This window comes from Neoarius graeffei, chromosome 19 (assembly GCF_027579695.1).
Source record: "Neoarius graeffei isolate fNeoGra1 chromosome 19, fNeoGra1.pri, whole genome shotgun sequence".
In the NCBI taxonomy this organism is placed as follows: Eukaryota; Metazoa; Chordata; class Actinopteri; order Siluriformes; family Ariidae; genus Neoarius; species Neoarius graeffei.
In genome coordinates, this window is record NC_083587.1 from 59,469,236 (window position 1) to 59,488,010 (window position 18,775).

General features: G+C 39.8%; 1 protein-coding gene across 2 annotated transcripts in view; it reads right to left on the reverse strand.

Moving 5' to 3' along the window:
• brd2b (bromodomain containing 2b) overlaps positions 1 to 18,775 on the reverse strand; it is a 63,718-nt gene that overhangs the window by 26,683 nt on the left and 18,260 nt on the right. The window contains exons 2-4 of one of the 2 annotated variants that reach the window (XM_060900368.1): positions 17,220 to 17,508; positions 13,538 to 13,675; positions 13,174 to 13,321 (exon numbers count right to left, since the gene is read on the reverse strand). In XM_060900368.1, coding sequence (XP_060756351.1) covers positions 13,174 to 13,321; positions 13,538 to 13,675; positions 17,220 to 17,508 — 575 coding nt within the window. Of the gene's footprint in view, positions 1 to 13,173; positions 13,322 to 13,537; positions 13,676 to 17,219; positions 17,512 to 18,775 lie in introns of both variants that reach the window. The other variant, XM_060900367.1, reaches the window with a different exon arrangement.

An 18,775-nucleotide genomic window follows, 5' to 3' on the forward strand; every position in this document is an offset into this window, starting at 1 on the left:
ACGGTGTGCCCAAATTAGCGTCCCCAAATTAATCAAGGAAAAAAGCGCTGATACGCATCTTTATCACACCTTGATCGCTCCAATTTCCGATCAAAACAATCAAGTTATTTCCAAAATCGACCGAAAATGTCAAGCAAGCGACGGAACATGACCTATGGCCCACTCAGAAAGGTACCAGTCTCTTTCCTGATCGGCGGAAGTTGGATTCCCGAGGTTTGATTGGTTAAGGCATCTGCCATTGACTCGTATGCTAGCGTTTCTGCTTTGATTTTCTGGAAGCCACGATGCCGTGTGGACGGCCCATTACTACAGGACGCTCGCACAACAAGCAAAACGACACTTATGAGAGCCGCCGTCTAACTCATACCTGCGTCAAAAAAGGCAAAAATTCATCCTATCATTCTGATCAATTTAGACATCTGAAACCTCAGAGAGAGAGGAAATTTGACCTGCAATCAGAAATTTTCTTCTGCGCGCGAAAGGGGGGAAACCCTCCTCCCGGTGTTGCCAGATTGGGCGGTTTTGAATTCTACTTTGCGGGCAAAAAATGGCTTGGGCTGGTTGACAAAAATTGGGTGGGTTTGACGTTAGTTCGGTGGGTTTTTATCAGATGTTTATATAGTTTCACCACCACTAGAAAGCAGAGATGGGAGAGAATGTAAACACCTAAGCTGAATGATGTTCTTGAATATGCAAAGGAAATCAGGAAAAACAGCTCTATTTGGTCAACTGAGGCGAGTCAGAGACCGAGTTTACCCAGCACCCCTTAGGTCAGGGGTCACCAAACTTTTTTCTCTGGGGGCCACATTGCCGTTCCCGACTGTGATGGGGGCCGGGGTCGGGTCGGCTATATAACAGGATTGTATGACCCAGACAAATATGACCACCAGCAGGCCTCATTGTGTAGTAGACATTACTAGCCTGGCACGGCCATCCCCACTACTATATCCCCACACTACTAGATCAACACTTGATTCCTGGCACATATTTGTTTATCTTTACTAGTGGTTTGCAAAAGTAGTAATCGAGTCTTCACACTTTGTTTTAATTTGAAATACCACAGATATTCCATTTATTTATTTTCTAATAAAAATAACATCAAAGCTATCAAGGTAAGAAACATCTGCCTAGTTGAGGTGATTGACACTGGCAAAGGTGAGTGGAAAATTATAAATTGTAGGTAGGCCTGTTGATATTATTATTAATAATAATTGTGTGCAGCACTTAATAAAGGTCAAATAAATAGGCCTATAAAATAAATACATTAAAAAACAGTGAAATTATAATATTATGAGCAATAGATCAATAGATCACAGCAGTTGTGCTGTGTCCTGCATGTCATTGCTCTCATCCATGGCCAAAGCAAAAAACTCGAATTCTGACGCTCTCTCATTCAGCTGGTCATACACGTTGTCCCCCAAATCTTCGGTTCGCCTGGTCATAGTAGGTGCGGAGAGACTCACCGCATTGAGCGCATCCTTCTTGTCGGACACACCTCCTCGGCCACAGCAAGCATGCATACTTTAACAAAGTCCCCATCAGTAAACGGCTTTCCATGGGGGTTTGGCGAAGGAATACATTCTGTTGTGCAGCCAGTCCGCATTTCATCCTCCGAATCCTGTCTTCTCTTGTTTGCCCTCGCAAACTAGCATACTCTTTGTGGCGGGTTTCGTAGTGACGACGCAGATTATATTCTTTGAAAACCGACACACTTTCTTTACATACAAGACAAACTGCACGGTCCTTACACCGAACGAAAAAATAAATCGGTGGTCCACCGTTCTTTAAAAACTCTGCACTCTCTGTCAGCTTTTCGCTGACTGCGAGCCATTTTGCTGTCCTAAACACTGACAGTTCTCTGCGCGTGTGCTGCCTGTCACTGCTTGATCGCGAGCATATGACGAAAATTCAGAAAATATGAATAGTTCATTTTATAACTATCAATTTTAATTGATAAAATCAACAAAATACAAGATGCAGACATATTATTTGCCAAAAAGCAATTAAAAAAAAAAATAGGCCATGACCACTTTTGGGGATTGCCTCATAGGGCCGGTTCAAGTGGTGGGGGGCAGAGGGGCTGGGGGCCGGTGGGCCGGAGCCGGCCCGCAGTTTGATGACCCCTGCCTTAGGTATTTTAAACAACCAAAATCGAGCATTGGCCTAAATTAATCATGAACAATAAACATTAATCTCATTAAAGGACCCATGGCATGGTGGTTTGTTGATGCTTTAAACGGGCTCGTGGAGGTTTCCGGATGTTATATCCGCAGCCTTTCTCGAAATGAACCCTCGGCACGTAAATATAGCCTCCTGGGAGAAAGCCCCATTTCAGCCCTTTTCCCAGTGCGTCGTTTTGCTAATGAGAAGCATGGAGGCGGGGAAGGGTAGAGGGTGGGGGCGTTCTCCCTCGGACTCCTTTCGTAAACTCAACGTGACACAGAGAACAGAGAGTGAGAGTGTTCGGAGTGGTAGTTTACGAACGTATAATACCCTAGGCTTGAACACACACTCCATAAACAAAGAGGATAGAAGCAGCAACTACAGCAACATATCGCTTATCCAACAGAAGACATGCATTGCGGAGCAATAGTCAAACATAAGCTCATAAGTTAGTCAATTTCCAGACTAAACTCAGTTTAACAGAGCATGCTGCATGCTCTTTAGTTTTGTAGCGCAGATTACCTGGCTAACTGCAGGAAGCGGTTAGCTGCACAGCTAATGTAGCCATTGCTAGGCTAACGCACCGATTTTAAAACACGGCAAAACGACTTAACAGTTATACACTTGCTTGTTCGGTGTTTGTTGCTGATGCGGCAGGGATGCTTGGTACGGACCCAGGCTTCAGTGACAGTTGATGTGCAAAACCTGCCCTGTACTGTCCCAAGTTGTGGAAACATTCATCAGGAAAATGCTTCCGACAAACGTACACTGTCTTAGGTAGACTCGACGGCGTATTATTGAAGTAAATAAAATTAAGCCACTGCGTCTTCAGGGGCTCTCCCGTCGGCAGTAAAAACAGACTCTTCTGTGCTGTCACATCCATGTACAGCACAATTTCCATGTTTCGCTCACTTAGGTGGTGCCATGTTGTTGTGTCCTCTATGGTCTCCTCACTACAAAATTGAAGTGACGTATCTATGGTGGCAACTTTTGAGCTGGGCGGGCAATCCATACAGTGGGTGGGAATCCGGGGGGGCGGGGGGGGGGGGGGGGGGGGGGGGGCGGGGGGGGGCGTGGGGATCATCTCCCTTGCTGACGTAGTAAAGGGAAGAGCCCATCAACGCGCCATTTTGACGTGCCATTTTCAAATGTTGACAAAGGGTGGGCATAGTTTGGTTTACACATTATGACATTTCTAGCCACTGGGGTGACTTAAGAAGGTCAGAGGAACTCATTTTAACGTTAAAAAAACCTCAGAAAGTGAAAATTTCATGCCATGGGACCTTTAAGTATTATTTAAACAAAAAAATGCCGATGTAACTGTAAGACTAATATGAATGTGTGTAATGTAGTGCAGAAACTGAACTCAAACTAGTAAATAAGAATGATGCAATCCATTCTCCATTTTCTCTTCATGTTACATTCAGCCATGCATCGCAGCCTAACTTTTTTTTAATTGAAGTATATAAAACAGGTACAATCTAACAAATCCACAAAAATTAGGATAACAGATGAAGAAAATACATGGATGTAACAAAAATAAATTAAGCAGAATAACTCGGCCTATAAAATTAATAAAACAAACAGGATAAATGAAAAGATAAATAAATAAAAGACGAACGAAAAATAAATAACCTCAGCAATGCAGATGTGAGATATGCATCGTAGCCGAACATAGCCTACATAATATTATGCGTGTGCGCCACCTACTGGTGCATGTAGGATTCAGAACACAGCAGATGATTGCAGAGTTATAATCTGATTCAACCACACGGAGCGGAGTACCAGACAGCAGATTTTTCACCTCCAGCACTGACGGTCTCATGTTGCCATTTAGAAGTTGTTTGCATCGTTGTTCAATTTGCAAATAGTGTACTGGTAGTTTGCTGCATATTTGTACTTTACAAGATAGGCATCAAGTACATTTTACATTTTGGGCGGTTTTAAGTGCATTTTGGCGGGTTTTGAACATATTTTGGGCTGGAAAACGTCAGCAGTATCAGGCAACACTGCCCCTCACTCGCTACGCTTGTTCGCACAGTCACTTCGCTCCTTTGATGTGCCCAAATTAGTGTAATCTAAAGGCCTGATAACGCCCTGGCAGCGCCCTGGCAACACACTGACAGCGCGCTGATAACACACTGACAGCGCGCTGATAACACACTGACAGCGCGCTGATAACACACTGACAGCGCGCTGATAACACACTGACAGCGCGCTGATAACACACTGACAGCGCGCTGATAACACACTGACAGCGCGCTGATAACACACTGACAGCGCGCTGATAACACACTGACAGCGCGCTGATAACACACTGACAGCGCGCTGATAACACACTGACAGCGCGCTGATAACACACTGACAGCGCGCTGATAACACACTGACAGCGCGCTGATAACACACTGACAGCGCGCTGATAACACACTGACAGCGCGCTGATAACACACTGACAGCGCGCTGATAACACACTGACAGCGCGCTGATAACACACTGACAGCGCGCTGATAACACACTGACAGCGCGCTGATAACACACTGACAGCGCGCTGATAACACACTGACAGCGCGCTGATAACACACTGACAGCGCGCTGATAACACACTGACAGCGCGCTGATAACACACTGACAGCGCGCTGATAACACACTGACAGCGCGCTGATAACACACTGACAGCGCGCTGATAACACACTGACAGCGCGCTGATAACACACTGATATAACAGTCAGTACGTTTACATGCACATCCAAATCGAGCTACTGTCGGTAATCGAGCTAAGGGTCCCAGCAGGGGTGCCAGAGAAATCCAATCCTACATGCACACAAGGAAATCGAGCTATTGTGTGAGGTACATTGTGCACCCGAGCCACAGGTGGCGCTACACGCCCCATCGTGTTGGTACACTTCCAGTTGTCGTCATGAAGAAGAGCTATTCAAGAGTATAAACAAAGTTATCATCAGTTCCGTGTTCCCTTCTGCTGCTCGCTACTACTACTGTTGTCATGCCGACCGAGGCTGTTGTGTTTCCCGCTTGTGGTCTCGTCACTTCCGGAAGGGGCAGTGCTGAAGTAAGTAGCTCGACTACGTAGCTCGATAGGGTTTACATGCACCAAGTAGCTTGGTTACAATCGCATAATCTAGGTCGCGTAGCTCAGTTACGAGAAATCCAGTTCGGTTCGATTTCAGCTGAGCTAAGGTGTTAACATGGCATTTAGAACTTCGGCAGAAATTCGATTTTCTCTATGTGCATGTAAACGCACTGACTGTTCTGCCCTCTGATAAAAGTTGTGATTTGCCCTTTAATTTATTTCATTAAAAAAAGGGAGTTCATAATTTCTGTAATGATAAATAATATGATTTACAGCTAAAAGGTTTACATTGCTTTACATTATTTCATGATGAACTCTTACTTTGAAGGCTTGTAAGGGATACGCTATGCATTAGGGGATAGAGACTAATTGTTGTAAATAAGTAGCTCCGATGAACGTGATGGAGGTTTTCCTTATGTCTTAAACTTCGTCTCGACACCTTCGAAAGCAATGGCTGCAAGTTTTGGTTGTTTAGTAACTTAAAGGAACAGTCCACCGTACTTCCATAATGAAATATGCTCTTATCTGAATTGAGACGAGCTGCTCCGTACCTCTCCGAGCTTTGCGCGACCTCCCAGTCAGTCAGACGCGCTGTCACTCCTGTTAGCAATGTAGCTAGGCTCAGCATGGCCAATGGTATTTTTTGGGGCTGTAGTTAGATGCGACCAAACTCTTCCGCGTTTTTCCTGTTTACATAGGTTTATATGACCAGTGATATGAAACAAGTTCAGTTACACACATTGAAACGTAGCGATTTTCTATGCTATGGAAAGTCCGCACTATAATGACAGGCGTACTAACACCTTCTGCACGCTTCAGCAGCGCATTGATACGGAGCTCAGATATCAATGCGCTGCCGAAGCGCGCAGAAGGTGTTAGTACGCCTGTCATTATAGTGCGGACTTTCCATAGCATAGAAAATCGCTACCTTTCAATTTGTGTAACTGAACTTGTTTCATATCACTGGTCATATAAACCTATGTAAACAGGAAAAACGTGGAAGAGTTTGGTCGCATCTAACTACAGCCCCAAAAAATACCATTGGCCATGCTGAGCCTAGCTACATTGCTAACAGGAGTGACAGCGCGTCTGACTGCGTCTGACTGACTGGGAGGTCGCGCAAAGCTCGGAGAGGTACGGAGCAGCTCGTCTCAATTCAGATAAGAGCATATTTCATTATGGAAGTACGGTGGACTGTTCCTTTAAAGCCCAAGTTTAAGTGTGTTGGATGTATTTTTTGTATAGAGGAAAAGTTCGTTTTTTTGCCTATCGGTTTTGATAGTAGCGAACTGACTTTGCTAGCATTAATGCTAATCGAGAAGCATTTTCGCCTATTGTTTTACTGTGTTAGCATGCTAATAGTGTTTCAAGCCTTTTGTCACTACATTAGCATATCGATTATGTTTACCCTTCATATTTGCATATGACGTTAGTGTCTGTTGTTACCTTAATGGCTAACATTAGCATTTAAAGCTACCTATGTTTTGTCATTCAGTAACAGTTTTATGCAAATAAGAGAGATCTTCTCTCTCCTTTTGTTTCTGTAACAGTTTTACTCCAAGTCTTTCACCTGTCACACATGGAAACTGTAAATAAAGGAGCAAGGCGTTCGCTTCCTGGCTCATGAAAACCGAGTTAGGCTGGCTGTTTATCTACGTTAACATACAGGGCTCGACATTAACGGTTGTCCGCTTGTCCGGGACAAGTGATCCTTTATGTCGGAAGAGTTCATCGTCTCGGTTACTTGTCCGATTGGACGAGTGCCAAAATACGCCGATATTCGGGTTACATATCAAATTTATCAGTTTATTCACACGATTTCCGAAGCATCTCACTCAACATATTGTTTTGATGAATCGCCGGATGTTTCTCTTCGGAAAGAGCAATGTGCGCATGCGCAATATTCCGCTTGCGAAACCGGCCAATACCGCTCCGTGCATTTGAGCTGAAAAGTAAACGGTCGTTTAGCAGACCCTCCAGGATTTTGCGATTTGCAACTTCAATGCAAATTCAACCAATCCCCATGAATTCAGGGCGGTGTTGCAATTATATCCAATCACCGCAACTTTCACCAATCGTTGGCGTCGTCTTGAGGTGACGTTGACAAACTACCTTCCGCCTTAATTACGTGTACACGTTCAGGAGAAGCAGCATGTGCGAGTCAGTGTTTATTAGGGCTGTAGCGATATGCGTATCGAAATCGAAATACATAGAGCCACGATCTGTATCGCGATACAAGGCGGCAGAATCGCGGTACACCCTTTCAAACTTCTCCTCAGCCCAAAAACAGAGGCGCTTCCAAACTTCAATTTATGAATACTTTACTTTTTATTTAAATTACATTTTAAACTTACTTAAATTACTTTTTTTTTTTATATCTATTAGTAAGTCGTTTTTTCGCCGACCTGCGACAATCTTCCGCGAGTCACGCAACGTCCACACTCGCCACTGGCAGAGCATTCATTTCTTTTAAGCGGTCGCCATTCTGGTTGCGACGCGGGGAGCGAATCTGTAAACAAGCAGCTCATTGGCTGGCTAGGTGTGCCACAAGCCAATCACAATCACTTGACCGGAAAGGCATGCAGTGTCGCCAGATTGGGCATGTTTAGGTGCTTTTTGGCTGGTTTTGAACATATTTTGGGGTGGAAAACGTTAGCAATATCTGGCAACACTGAAGGCATGTCTGCTTGGGCGGAAGCCTTCTGCGGCAGTTACATTTTGACACGCGAGCAATGTTTCACCATAAAAATTCCGTAATTTCCATCTGTTTTCCGCGATCACAGAAAATCATTGGCCCTATGAGAGTGAGACAGTGAAAGAGCCACTCCCCCCCAAAAAAATATCTTAACGGATTTACACGATTTGGAAAAATGACTTTTTCAGAACCGAAAAAAACAGAGCTTCCGGCTCAACAGTATTATTTTGAGAAATAAAACAATCTTTGGATATACATTTGTTCATTTTTGCATACATATTACTCATTCTCTGCAGTGGTCTGAATTATTTGTTATTAAATAGTTAATGTAAGGAAGTAAATGTTAAGTCAAATTTACTACTTTAAAAAAACATTTTTTAAAAAATCGTGGGCGTATCGAATCGTGGGTCAAAAATCGCGATACGAATCAAATCGTGAGTTGGGTGTATCGTTACAGCCCTAGTGTTTATGTAGGCCTAAATTCTGTTACTGAAAGTGTGTTATGTTTACAGTGAAGGACTGTGCGCACTTTACATTATTTTTTACTTAATACAAGAAATTAATGGATGCCAACATTTTTGCCAAAATGGTATTTTATTTTCCATTGTTTAGGCGGCTTCAGCATCATACTGTGAGATTCTGTTCAAATTGTTTTTTTTCTTCTATAAAGCCTGAGCCATTTATTTTATTAGTTTATAATTATTGTTTAATTTAGTCTTCATGAGAGACTGCCTGCACACAGTACTAGTATTCATAGGTTTTTTTCTTACATGAAAGCTGAGGCATTTATATTATATTTTAAGGTAACTTCATGTTGTGCTGTGAGGTTCTATGCACTTTAACTTTTGAACCAACAGGAGCATTTGGATAAGTAAAGCCTATTTTTCTGCATTTTTGTAGTCCTGGTAATCTTTTATATTGGTAAAGTTGTTTATAGGACCATTTCTCAGTGTCTTTGTTTTTTTAATCAATAGTTTTCCAGTAATAACTTAATATTTAACATATCACTCAATTTTAATCACAAAAAGAGAAAATCGCAACAATTTCTCGCAACTTTCACTTCCTCCTGCAATGTAATCGCAACAAAAACCTAAAAAACACCGCAACCTTCATCGCAACCATTAAATACCATACAGGAGCCACAATGAATAATTAGACAACAACAATTAATCAATTTGAACTTATATTCAAAGTTAATAATTTAAAAATGAAAATATATATAATTTTAATTTTCTGGTTTTCAATTTCTCATAAATAAATTAATGATTGATGGAGTCCAATTTTTTTTTGCAGTGAATAGATTTTTGTGTTAAACTAATTCCGGTGAAATTAGTTTATTACAAATAGTTTATTTGTGGGGGGGGGTTCCTCAAATTTTTCTTCGGACAAGTCAACTTCACATTTGGACAAGTAAATTTCCTTTCAATTTGCCCGACAGGACGAATGGTTTCAAAAGTTAATGTAGAGCCCCGACATACTGGATGTATATGACACGTAGTGGGAACAGTACAAACACTAATAACACACTAATAGTACACTGATAACACACTAATAATAGCATAACAGATGACATCACCTTCAAAGTCACCAAACAAAGACATCAAATCAATCAGTGCTCAATCCCAGGAGAGAACACTGGTACATCTCACACACTTAATCCCTTTATTATCCAATTATCTACCATGGCTGAGTCATCAAGTGCACAAGTTTAATTAAAAAAAAAAAAAACACCCACACTGTGAGAACTGTTTCTTGATTTTCCACAAATACTGAAGACGCATCGACTACTGACTTAAAAACGAAACCCATAATTCTAAACAACAAGAACGCAAATGACCAGTAACAAATAACCAGATCTTTTATTTAAGTAAACATGCTGTCTGATTACAATCAGGTTACAGGGAGGGGAAAAAAAAAATTACACACAGTCTACCAAACAGTGATTTGTCACAAGCTCTGAATACGGCCGTTTATTCTAAGGTAGCCATGGGCGATACGGTGAGACATCGTTACGGCGTGCGATACGATTCCCAGCATGTAGATTCACCAACACGGCTATCAAAGTAACAAAGATTCTCAGAAGCTTTATTTTGGCATTGCATTATTTATTGCAGTGTCGATAACGTAATCGCCATATCGTCCGTCCAACATGACCTGGCTAGCGATAACTTCCCGGTCAAATCTAGCTAGCTATTTTCACAACAGTCAAGTTTAAAACAATGGCTAATGTTTTGGAAACAAAAAAGTTAACCATTCATTCTTTTGTTGTCTGAAATGAATTGACCATCACTGGCTGTAAGGTTTTATTCAGTGAAGGCAGTACTTACAGTTTACGAACAGCCCTAGGCCCCGCCCACATGTAACCATGATACACGGAGTCCCTGCAGAGAAATTTACACCCCCACCCCCCATGACGATTCTTCCATTTTCCAAGGATTTTTTTCCCTGGTTTGATGTCAGGAATTACAAGTTACAACCTCTATAGCAGGGCTTTTCAAAGTGTGGGGCGCACCTCCCCTAGGGGGCGCCAGAGTTCTTCAGGGGGGGCGCAATGTGAGGAAAAATAAATCAGAATAAGTTACTATTGCGGACATTTAGCGAACTTCAGCTAGCCTTTGCCAGAGACAAAATGGATCGATTTTTAGTACCTAAAGCTACAGTGAGTGAGGAGACAGAGTCTGGGCCAAGCAAAAAGAGAAGCAAGTATGACCACGATTATTTAAAGTTTGGATTTTCATGGACTGGATCTGAAGATGCTCCACTGCCACAGTGTGTTGTCTGCCAAGAGGTGCTAGCTAACGATGCTATGAGATGTTTAAAATGTGTAAAACAAGATGTTTTTTTTTTTAAAAAAGCACAGATGTTTAAAATGTGTAAAAAAGGTTTTAAAAAAAGCACATGTTTAAAATGTGTAAAAAAAAGGTTTTTAAAAAAGCACAGATGTTTAAAATGTGTAAAAAAGAGGTTTTAAAAAAGCACAGATGTTTAAAATGTGTAAAAAAGAGGTTTTAAAAAAGCACAGATGTTTAAAATGTGTAAAAAAGAGGTCTTAAAAAAGCACAGATGTTTAAAATGTGTAAAGATGTTTTAAAAAGCACAGATGTTTAAAATGTGTAAAACAAGATGTTTTTTTTAAAAAAGCACAGATGTTTAAAATGTGTAAAAAAGGTTTTAAAAAAAGCACAGCTGTTTAAAATGTGTAAAAAGGTTTTTAAAAAAGCACAGATGTTTAAAATGTGTAAAAAAGGTTTTTAAAAAAGCACAGCTGTTTAAAATGTGTAAAAAAGGTTTTAAAAAAAGCACAGATGTTTAAAATGTGTAAAAAAGGTTTTTAAAAAAGCACAGCTGTTTAAAATGTGTAAAAAAGGTTTTAAAAAAAGCACAGATGTTTAAAATGTGTAAAAAAGGTTTTTAAAAAAGCACAGCTGTTTAAAATGTGTAAAAAAGGTTTTAAAAAAAGCACAGCTGTTTAAAATGTGTAAAAAAGAGGTTTTAAAAAAGCACAGATGTTTAAAATGTGTAAAGAGGTTTTAAAAAGCACAGATGTTTAAAATGTGTAAGAGGTTTTAAAAAAGCAGAGATGTTTAAAATGTGTAAGAGGTTTGAAAAAAGCACAGATGTTTAAAATGTGTAAAACGATGTTTTTTTTTAAAAAAGCACAGATGTTTAAAATATGTAAAAAAAATATGTTTTAATAAAGCTCATGTTTTAAACGTGTAAAAAAAGATGTTTTCAAAAAGCACAGATGTTTAAAATGTGTAAAAAAAAAAAGGGGTTTTAAAAAACCAGATGTTTAAAATGTGTAAAAAAAAAAAAAAAAAAAAGAGGTTTTAAAAAAGCACAGATGTTTAAAATGTGTAAAAAAGAGGTCTTAAAAAAGCACAGATGTTTAAAATGTGTAAAGATGTTTTAAAAAGCACAGATGTTTAAAATGTGTAAAACAAGATGTTTTTTTTAAAAAAGCACAGATGTTTAAAATGTGTAAAAAAGGTTTTAAAAAAAGCACAGCTGTTTAAAATGTGTAAAAAGGTTTTTAAAAAAGCACAGATGTTTAAAATGTGTAAAAAAGGTTTTTAAAAAAGCACAGCTGTTTAAAATGTGTAAAAAAGGTTTTAAAAAAAGCACAGATGTTTAAAATGTGTAAAAAAGGTTTTTAAAAAAGCACAGCTGTTTAAAATGTGTAAAAAAGGTTTTAAAAAAAGCACAGATGTTTAAAATGTGTAAAAAAGGTTTTAAAAAAAGCACAGATGTTTAAAATGTGTAAAAAAGGTTTTTAAAAAAGCACAGCTGTTTAAAATGTGTAAAAAAGGTTTTAAAAAAAGCACAGCTGTTTAAAATGTGTAAAAAAGGTTTTAAAAAAAGCACAGCTGTTTAAAATGTGTAAAAAAGAGGTTTTAAAAAAGCACAGATGTTTAAAATGTGTAAAGAGGTTTTAAAAAGCACAGATGTTTAAAATGTGTAAGAGGTTTTAAAAAAGCAGAGATGTTTAAAATGTGTAAGAGGTTTGAAAAAAGCACAGATGTTTAAAATGTGTAAAAAAGGTTTTTAAAAAAGCACAGCTGTTTAAAATGTGTAAAAAAGAGGTTTTTTTTTAAAAAAGCACAGATGTTTAAAATATGTAAAAAAAATATGTTTTAATAAAGCTCATGTTTTAAACGTGTAAAAAAAGATGTTTTCAAAAAGCACAGATGTTTAAAATGTGTAAAAAAAAAAAGGGGTTTTAAAAAACCAGATGTTTAAAATGTGTAAAAGAAAAAAATAATGTGTCCAACAACCATTTTTTTTAAACACGAATGGAACATTAAGTATACCAACAACAAAAATTGTAAAGGGGGGGGGGGGGGTGCTGTTGTTTATTTGCTCTCCGAGGGAGGGCGGACTCTCCCACACTTTGAAAACCCCTGCTCTAAATGAATTCAGCAACATGATTCCCCCCCCATCCCCCCCCCACACACACACAAAAAAAAAAAAAAAACATTTAAGATTTATGAAATCTTCATTTTCAGTGACTCAAACCACACAAGTTTTTTTTTTTTAATCCCAGCCCAGAAATTTTCATATCCCCGTGGACAGTCCGCTTCCTCCTACAAGTAACTAGCTCCTGCTAAACAAGTCTGGTTCCCCCCACCCCACATTTCATTCACAAATTTGTTCTTTTATGGTATGTTCAGAGCAAACATTCTTTTCGGGAACATGGACACAATTAGTGAAACACTCAAGCCCTCACCTCTTCCCCGTCGGGATTTGGCAGTCTTGACTGCTCGGCCCCTGGGTGCAGGAGGGGGCAACTCGATCTCCTCTTGGGGCATCTGAGCCACCTTCTGCAGAAAGACCTTCTCCAGAGACTGGGCCATCAGCACGATGTCATCAGTGGGCTACATCACAAATCACACTGTATTACTTCCTCTTATACTTTTCTCAAACAATTCTCATCTGCTCCGTTCATGCTCGGAGAGAAGGAAGTGACACAACCACAAAGGCCCTGAATAATTAACCCATGCAGCACTGGGGGGAGAACAATGAGTAACCACTGGAGACCGGTTCCATGGTAACCGCTCGAGGGTTTCTCATGTGCACGTGCGCGCCCTCACCTTGTTGTAGATGTAGCAGTTGGTGAACATGGTGTTGAAGTCCTGGATGCACTCACTAGCGCTGCGGTAGTAGTTGTTCTCCAGCCGTTTCTTGATGGTGCCCATGTCCATGGGCTGCTTGATGATCTTGTGGTAGTCCTAGGACAGGAAACGCACCGTTACGCAAACAGCTCACAGCTAACAGTCCTAACCTCCTGCCACACCCAAATATAATCGCCCAATCGGTAAAGTCTTAAGAACAGCCGCCATGTTTTTTATGTCATGTCGCAGCAATATCACGGCTGACGAGATGCAAACATGGCAACGACAGCGTCACTGAAGATTCATTTTTTAACAGCGTTCATGTCCTCCGTGTTTGTTTAGCTTTTTCTTTTTTTGCCCTCCAACTTGCGACCTAATTGGTCAGAAGGCTTTAAAAAAAAAGAAAAAAAAAGTTTGCCTTTACTCAGCGCTTAGTGACAAACTGTACAGACACACAGCTGCGATCGTAAATACATTTTACAACATGCAAAACAGATTTAAGCTTTTTTTTTTTTTTTTTAAACTTAGACTCCTGTTACGAGGATTTGTGAATCATTTCAGCCAGGTACACCGACAATGTATTAATGAATTCAATTAAAATTAGTTCGTTTCTGTCCCTCACCGGCCACTTATGAGGTACACCCATCCACCCACTTGCTGCTTTTTTTTATGCAGTTCTCTAATCAGATGATCCCTTGACAGCAGCACGATGCATCAAATCATCCACATACAAATCTTCAGCTAATTAATATTCACGATGTTCAAACATCAGAACGGGAAAAATTGTGATCTCACAGTGTTCGCACACTACCGTTCAAAAGTTTGGGGTCACCCAGACAATTTTGTGTTTTCCATGAAAAGTCGCACTTTTATTTACCACCATAAGTTGTAAAATGAATAGAAAATATAGTCAAGACGTTTTTCTGGCCATTTTGAGCATGTAGACCCCGTCCACACGTAGCCGGGTATCTGCTAAATCGAAGATATTTTTCTACGTTTTGGCCCGTCATCCACATGAAAACACATCAAAAACGAATATTTAAAAAAAACTCCGGGCAAAGTGAAGATTTTTGAAAACTCCGTGTATGCCTTTTCATGTAGACAGAGATAAGGCCAAATTAAAAAAAAAAAAAAAAAAAGTGTGTTTCCGGTAACCCGACCGATCGAGAATTTCCGCGTCAAAATTGCCGACCGTAAAGTTTTTATTACAAATTTCCCTCGATCTTTTAGTGTAAGCGGCGTTAGTTTGTCATAATTTTTTGTTTCAACACATTCAAGTTGTGAAAGAAACGATAAAAAGTAAAAATGTTTCGCCACTTCTATCAGCCCTCCTGCATAAACATGGAAGCGCACTTGTATACTGAAGCAGGAAGGGAAAACAGCCGAGCCGCCATTTTGAATCCTCATTCAAGGCTGTAATGCAAATTGCTTCCTGTTCAGTATACAAGTGCACTTCCATGGCAGGGAAAAACACTACATTTTACCGCCTATGTAGTCCCCTATTTATACAAATAGGAGTCTTTCAGGATTCAGCTACGTTTGTGCTCGGTGTTTATGCTCGACCCAAGTTCTACAGTAGGCTAGGCTAGGCCGTCTGCTTTTAATGGAAGTAGCCTAGCCTAGGACGTTATTTTCACGTTATTTCTAGGTGTTTTCACGTTATTACATGAAAATATCATGAAATATCGCTTCCGTAGATCATAACTCGAACTCTCGCGATATTTTTTTTTTATTCGTTTCAAGATTTAAAACACTTTTATTTTATTATGATGTGTGGTATAAAGGATTCTGTGCCAAAATACTATTTTGTAAGATGTTTACTTGTGTTAATTTTTTCGAACAAAATAAAAAAAAAATTTAAGAAAAAAAAAAAAAAACTTTTTCCTACCTACCGACCTTATTTTAGTATTTCATGTTACCGGAAACACACTATTTTTTTTTTTTTTGCCTAACCGGAGTTTTGCGTTTTAGAACGTCACAATCTGCGCCAAAAAAACGACAACAAATCTGCCCTGACGTCAAACGTGCGACCTTTGTTTACTGCAGAAGCCAGATTAAGCATGGACAAAGAGTAATGGATCGGAGTAGTGCCTTGAAAGCGTTAATTATTGTGCAGGTGCTATTTACACGTTTAATTTTAGAAGCCCAACTACTGATAAGATTCCCAATCAACGTTTTCTTGCGTCTTTTGAAGTTTATACTCCAAAATTGTGTTTAGAAGCAATTCTGTCTCCGAGTCTGTCCAGACGAACGAGCTTGGCGCCATGTTTTATGTTTAGGCGGAAGTGACGCCAACGGAGGGCTACTCTGATGTGATTAGGGGGTAGGATTTGGGGAAATAATGCCATCTACAGGTTTGGAATGCTTATGAATGTGATTGAAAACGCAGATGTTCGGTTATGTGTGGAAGGGATTTTTTTCGAAGACGAGGTGGTGTGGATAAAACATTTTTATAAAACGGAGAGGGGGGGGAAATGTTCGGTTTTAAAAATACCCGGCTACATGTGTACATGGCCTTAATCGACCCCACAAATGTGATGCTCCAGAAACTCAATCTGCTCAAAGGAAGGTCAGTTTTATAGCTTCTCTAAAGAGCTCAACTGTTTTCAGCTGTGCTAACATGATTGTACAAGGGTTTTCTAATCATCCATTAGCCTTCTGAGGCAATGAGCAAACACATTGTACCATTAGAACACTGGAGTGAGAGTTGCTGGAAATGGGCCTCTATACACCTATGGAGATATTGCACCGAAAAACAGACATTTGCAGCTAGAATAGTCATTTAGCACATTAGCAATGTATAGAGTGCATTTCTGATTAGTTTAAAGTGATCTTCATTGAAAAGAACAGTGCTTTTCTTTCAGAAATAAGGAAATTTCAGAGTGACCCCAAACTTTTGAACGGTAGTGTATGACTTTCTTTCACTGTCGCATGGGTGTTGGTTTGAGTATTTAAAAAACTGCTGATCTCCTGAGGTTTTCGTACACGTGCGCGCACAAAAAAAAAAAAAAGTCTCTAGAGTTTACACAGATAGAATGGTGCGGAAAAACAAAAAACATCGAGTGAGTAAGTGGGTGGAAACAAACGCCTTATTGATAAGAAAGGGAGGTCAGAGGAAACGGGACAGATTGGTTCAAGCTTTTTTTTTTTGGCCAGGAAGGATATAGTAACTCATATAATCACTCTACAACTGTGGTGAGCAGAAAAGCATGTCAGCATGCAACAGCAGAACAGACGACCACACTGGGTTCCACTCCTGCAGCCAAGAACACGGATTTTAGGTTCCTATTAAAGTGGCGTTGAGTGTGGGTGGAGCCAGTTTCATTTCACAAACGTGTCAACATTGAAATCGTAGGAAAATCATTGAAAGCAAGTCAAAGGTAATCATAAGCAGGTATTCTGTTTTGTTTTTTTTTTAAAACCAACCATAGACACAACAGTCCCGCCCACTTGCTTTCTATTGGATAACAAGATCAAGCCTCAAATTCCTAAGTCCACCTCCATAAGTTCACCTGACGCTTTGGTTAAATCATGCATTAATTCCACTTACATATCATTTTCCATAATTTTTTGCCTGCCATTTAGTGTTATTTCTCCCCTCCACCCCACTCCCAAATTCCTAAAACATTACATCCCGTCACCGTAAGAAGCGGACACTCACGGGCAGGTTGAGGCGAATGGCGTCCACAGGCTCGTGAAAAGGCCAGGCGAAGTGGTGACGCCACAGAGCCTTCGTCATCACCTTCTGGAGGTACTGCAGCTGGTTGGTGACGCGGCCCTGGCGGCTCGGGTCCTTCACCGGGAGGTGCTGCGAGGGCAGCGGCCCCGCTACAGGCGTGGGTGCGAGCGGGAGGCCGGGGCCCTCGAAGCCCTCGTAGAGTAGAGAGGGTTTGCGGATGCGTTTGCCCGGATTGGCTGCGCTTGACTCCATGGCACCCGTCATGACAGACCTGCTGCACAGAGACATGTACACCGTTTGGTTTGTATGCTTCTGGAGCGGAGAAACGAACATATTGGCCGACATGTACAAAGCCGACAAACAAGTACACTTTCCTTTCCGGTTTGTTCTACAAACGAGTCGAGATGAAAAATGTCTTTAAAACATGATGTCATGTCATGCATGGTTAACTGCTTGGCTAAAAGGTTGCACTGGATATAAAAAGCAAAAAATAAAAAAAATCAGTAATGACAAAAGGCTTCAAAGTCAAGCATCGATGACTTCCTGTTCAGTAATCTAGAACTAAAAAAAATAGCAAAGTAGTATTGATTTTGTCAGCTAAAAAGACAATACCGATAACTTTAACGATAAATAAATCAGTCCCCTGCAGTTTATACAGGGCTCTACATTAACTTTTGAAACCACTCGTCCTGTCGGGCAAATTGAAAGGAAATTTACTTGTCCGAATGTGAAGTTGACTTGTCCGAAGAAAAATGAGTAAAAAAAACACAAACTATTTGTAATAAACTAATTTCACCAGAATTACTTTAACACAATCTATTCACTGCAGAAAAAAATTGGACTCCATCAATCATTAATTTATTTGAGAAATTGAAAACCAGAAAATTCAAATTACACAGTATATTTTCATTTTTAAATGATTAACTTTGAATATATATCCTCCACTGATTAATTGTTGTCTAATTATTCATTGTGGCTCCTGTATGGTATTTAATGGTTGCGATGAAAGTTGGTGTTTTTTAGGTTTTTGTTGCGATTACATTGCGGGAGGAAGTGAAAGTTGCGAGAAATTGTTGCGATTTTCTCTTTTTGTGATTAAAATTGAGTGATATGTTAAACATTAAGTTATTACTGAAAAACTATTGATTAAAAAAAAACAAAGACACTGAGAAATGGTCCTATAAACAACTTTACCAATATAAAAGATTACCAGGACTACAAACATGCAGAAAAATCGGCTTTACTTATCCAAATGCACCTGTTGGTTCAAAAGTTAAAGTGCAGAGAACCTCACAGCACAACATGAAGTTCCCTTAAAATATAATATAAATGCCTCAGCTTTCATGTAAGAAAAAAAACCTATTAATACTAGTACTGTGTGCAGGCAGTCTCTCCTGAAGACCAAATTAAACAATAATTATAAACTAATAAAATAAATGGCTCAGGCTTCATAGAAGAAAAAAAACAATTTGAACAGAATCTCACAGTATGATGCTGAAGCCGCCTAAACAATGGAAAATAAAATACCATTTTGGCAA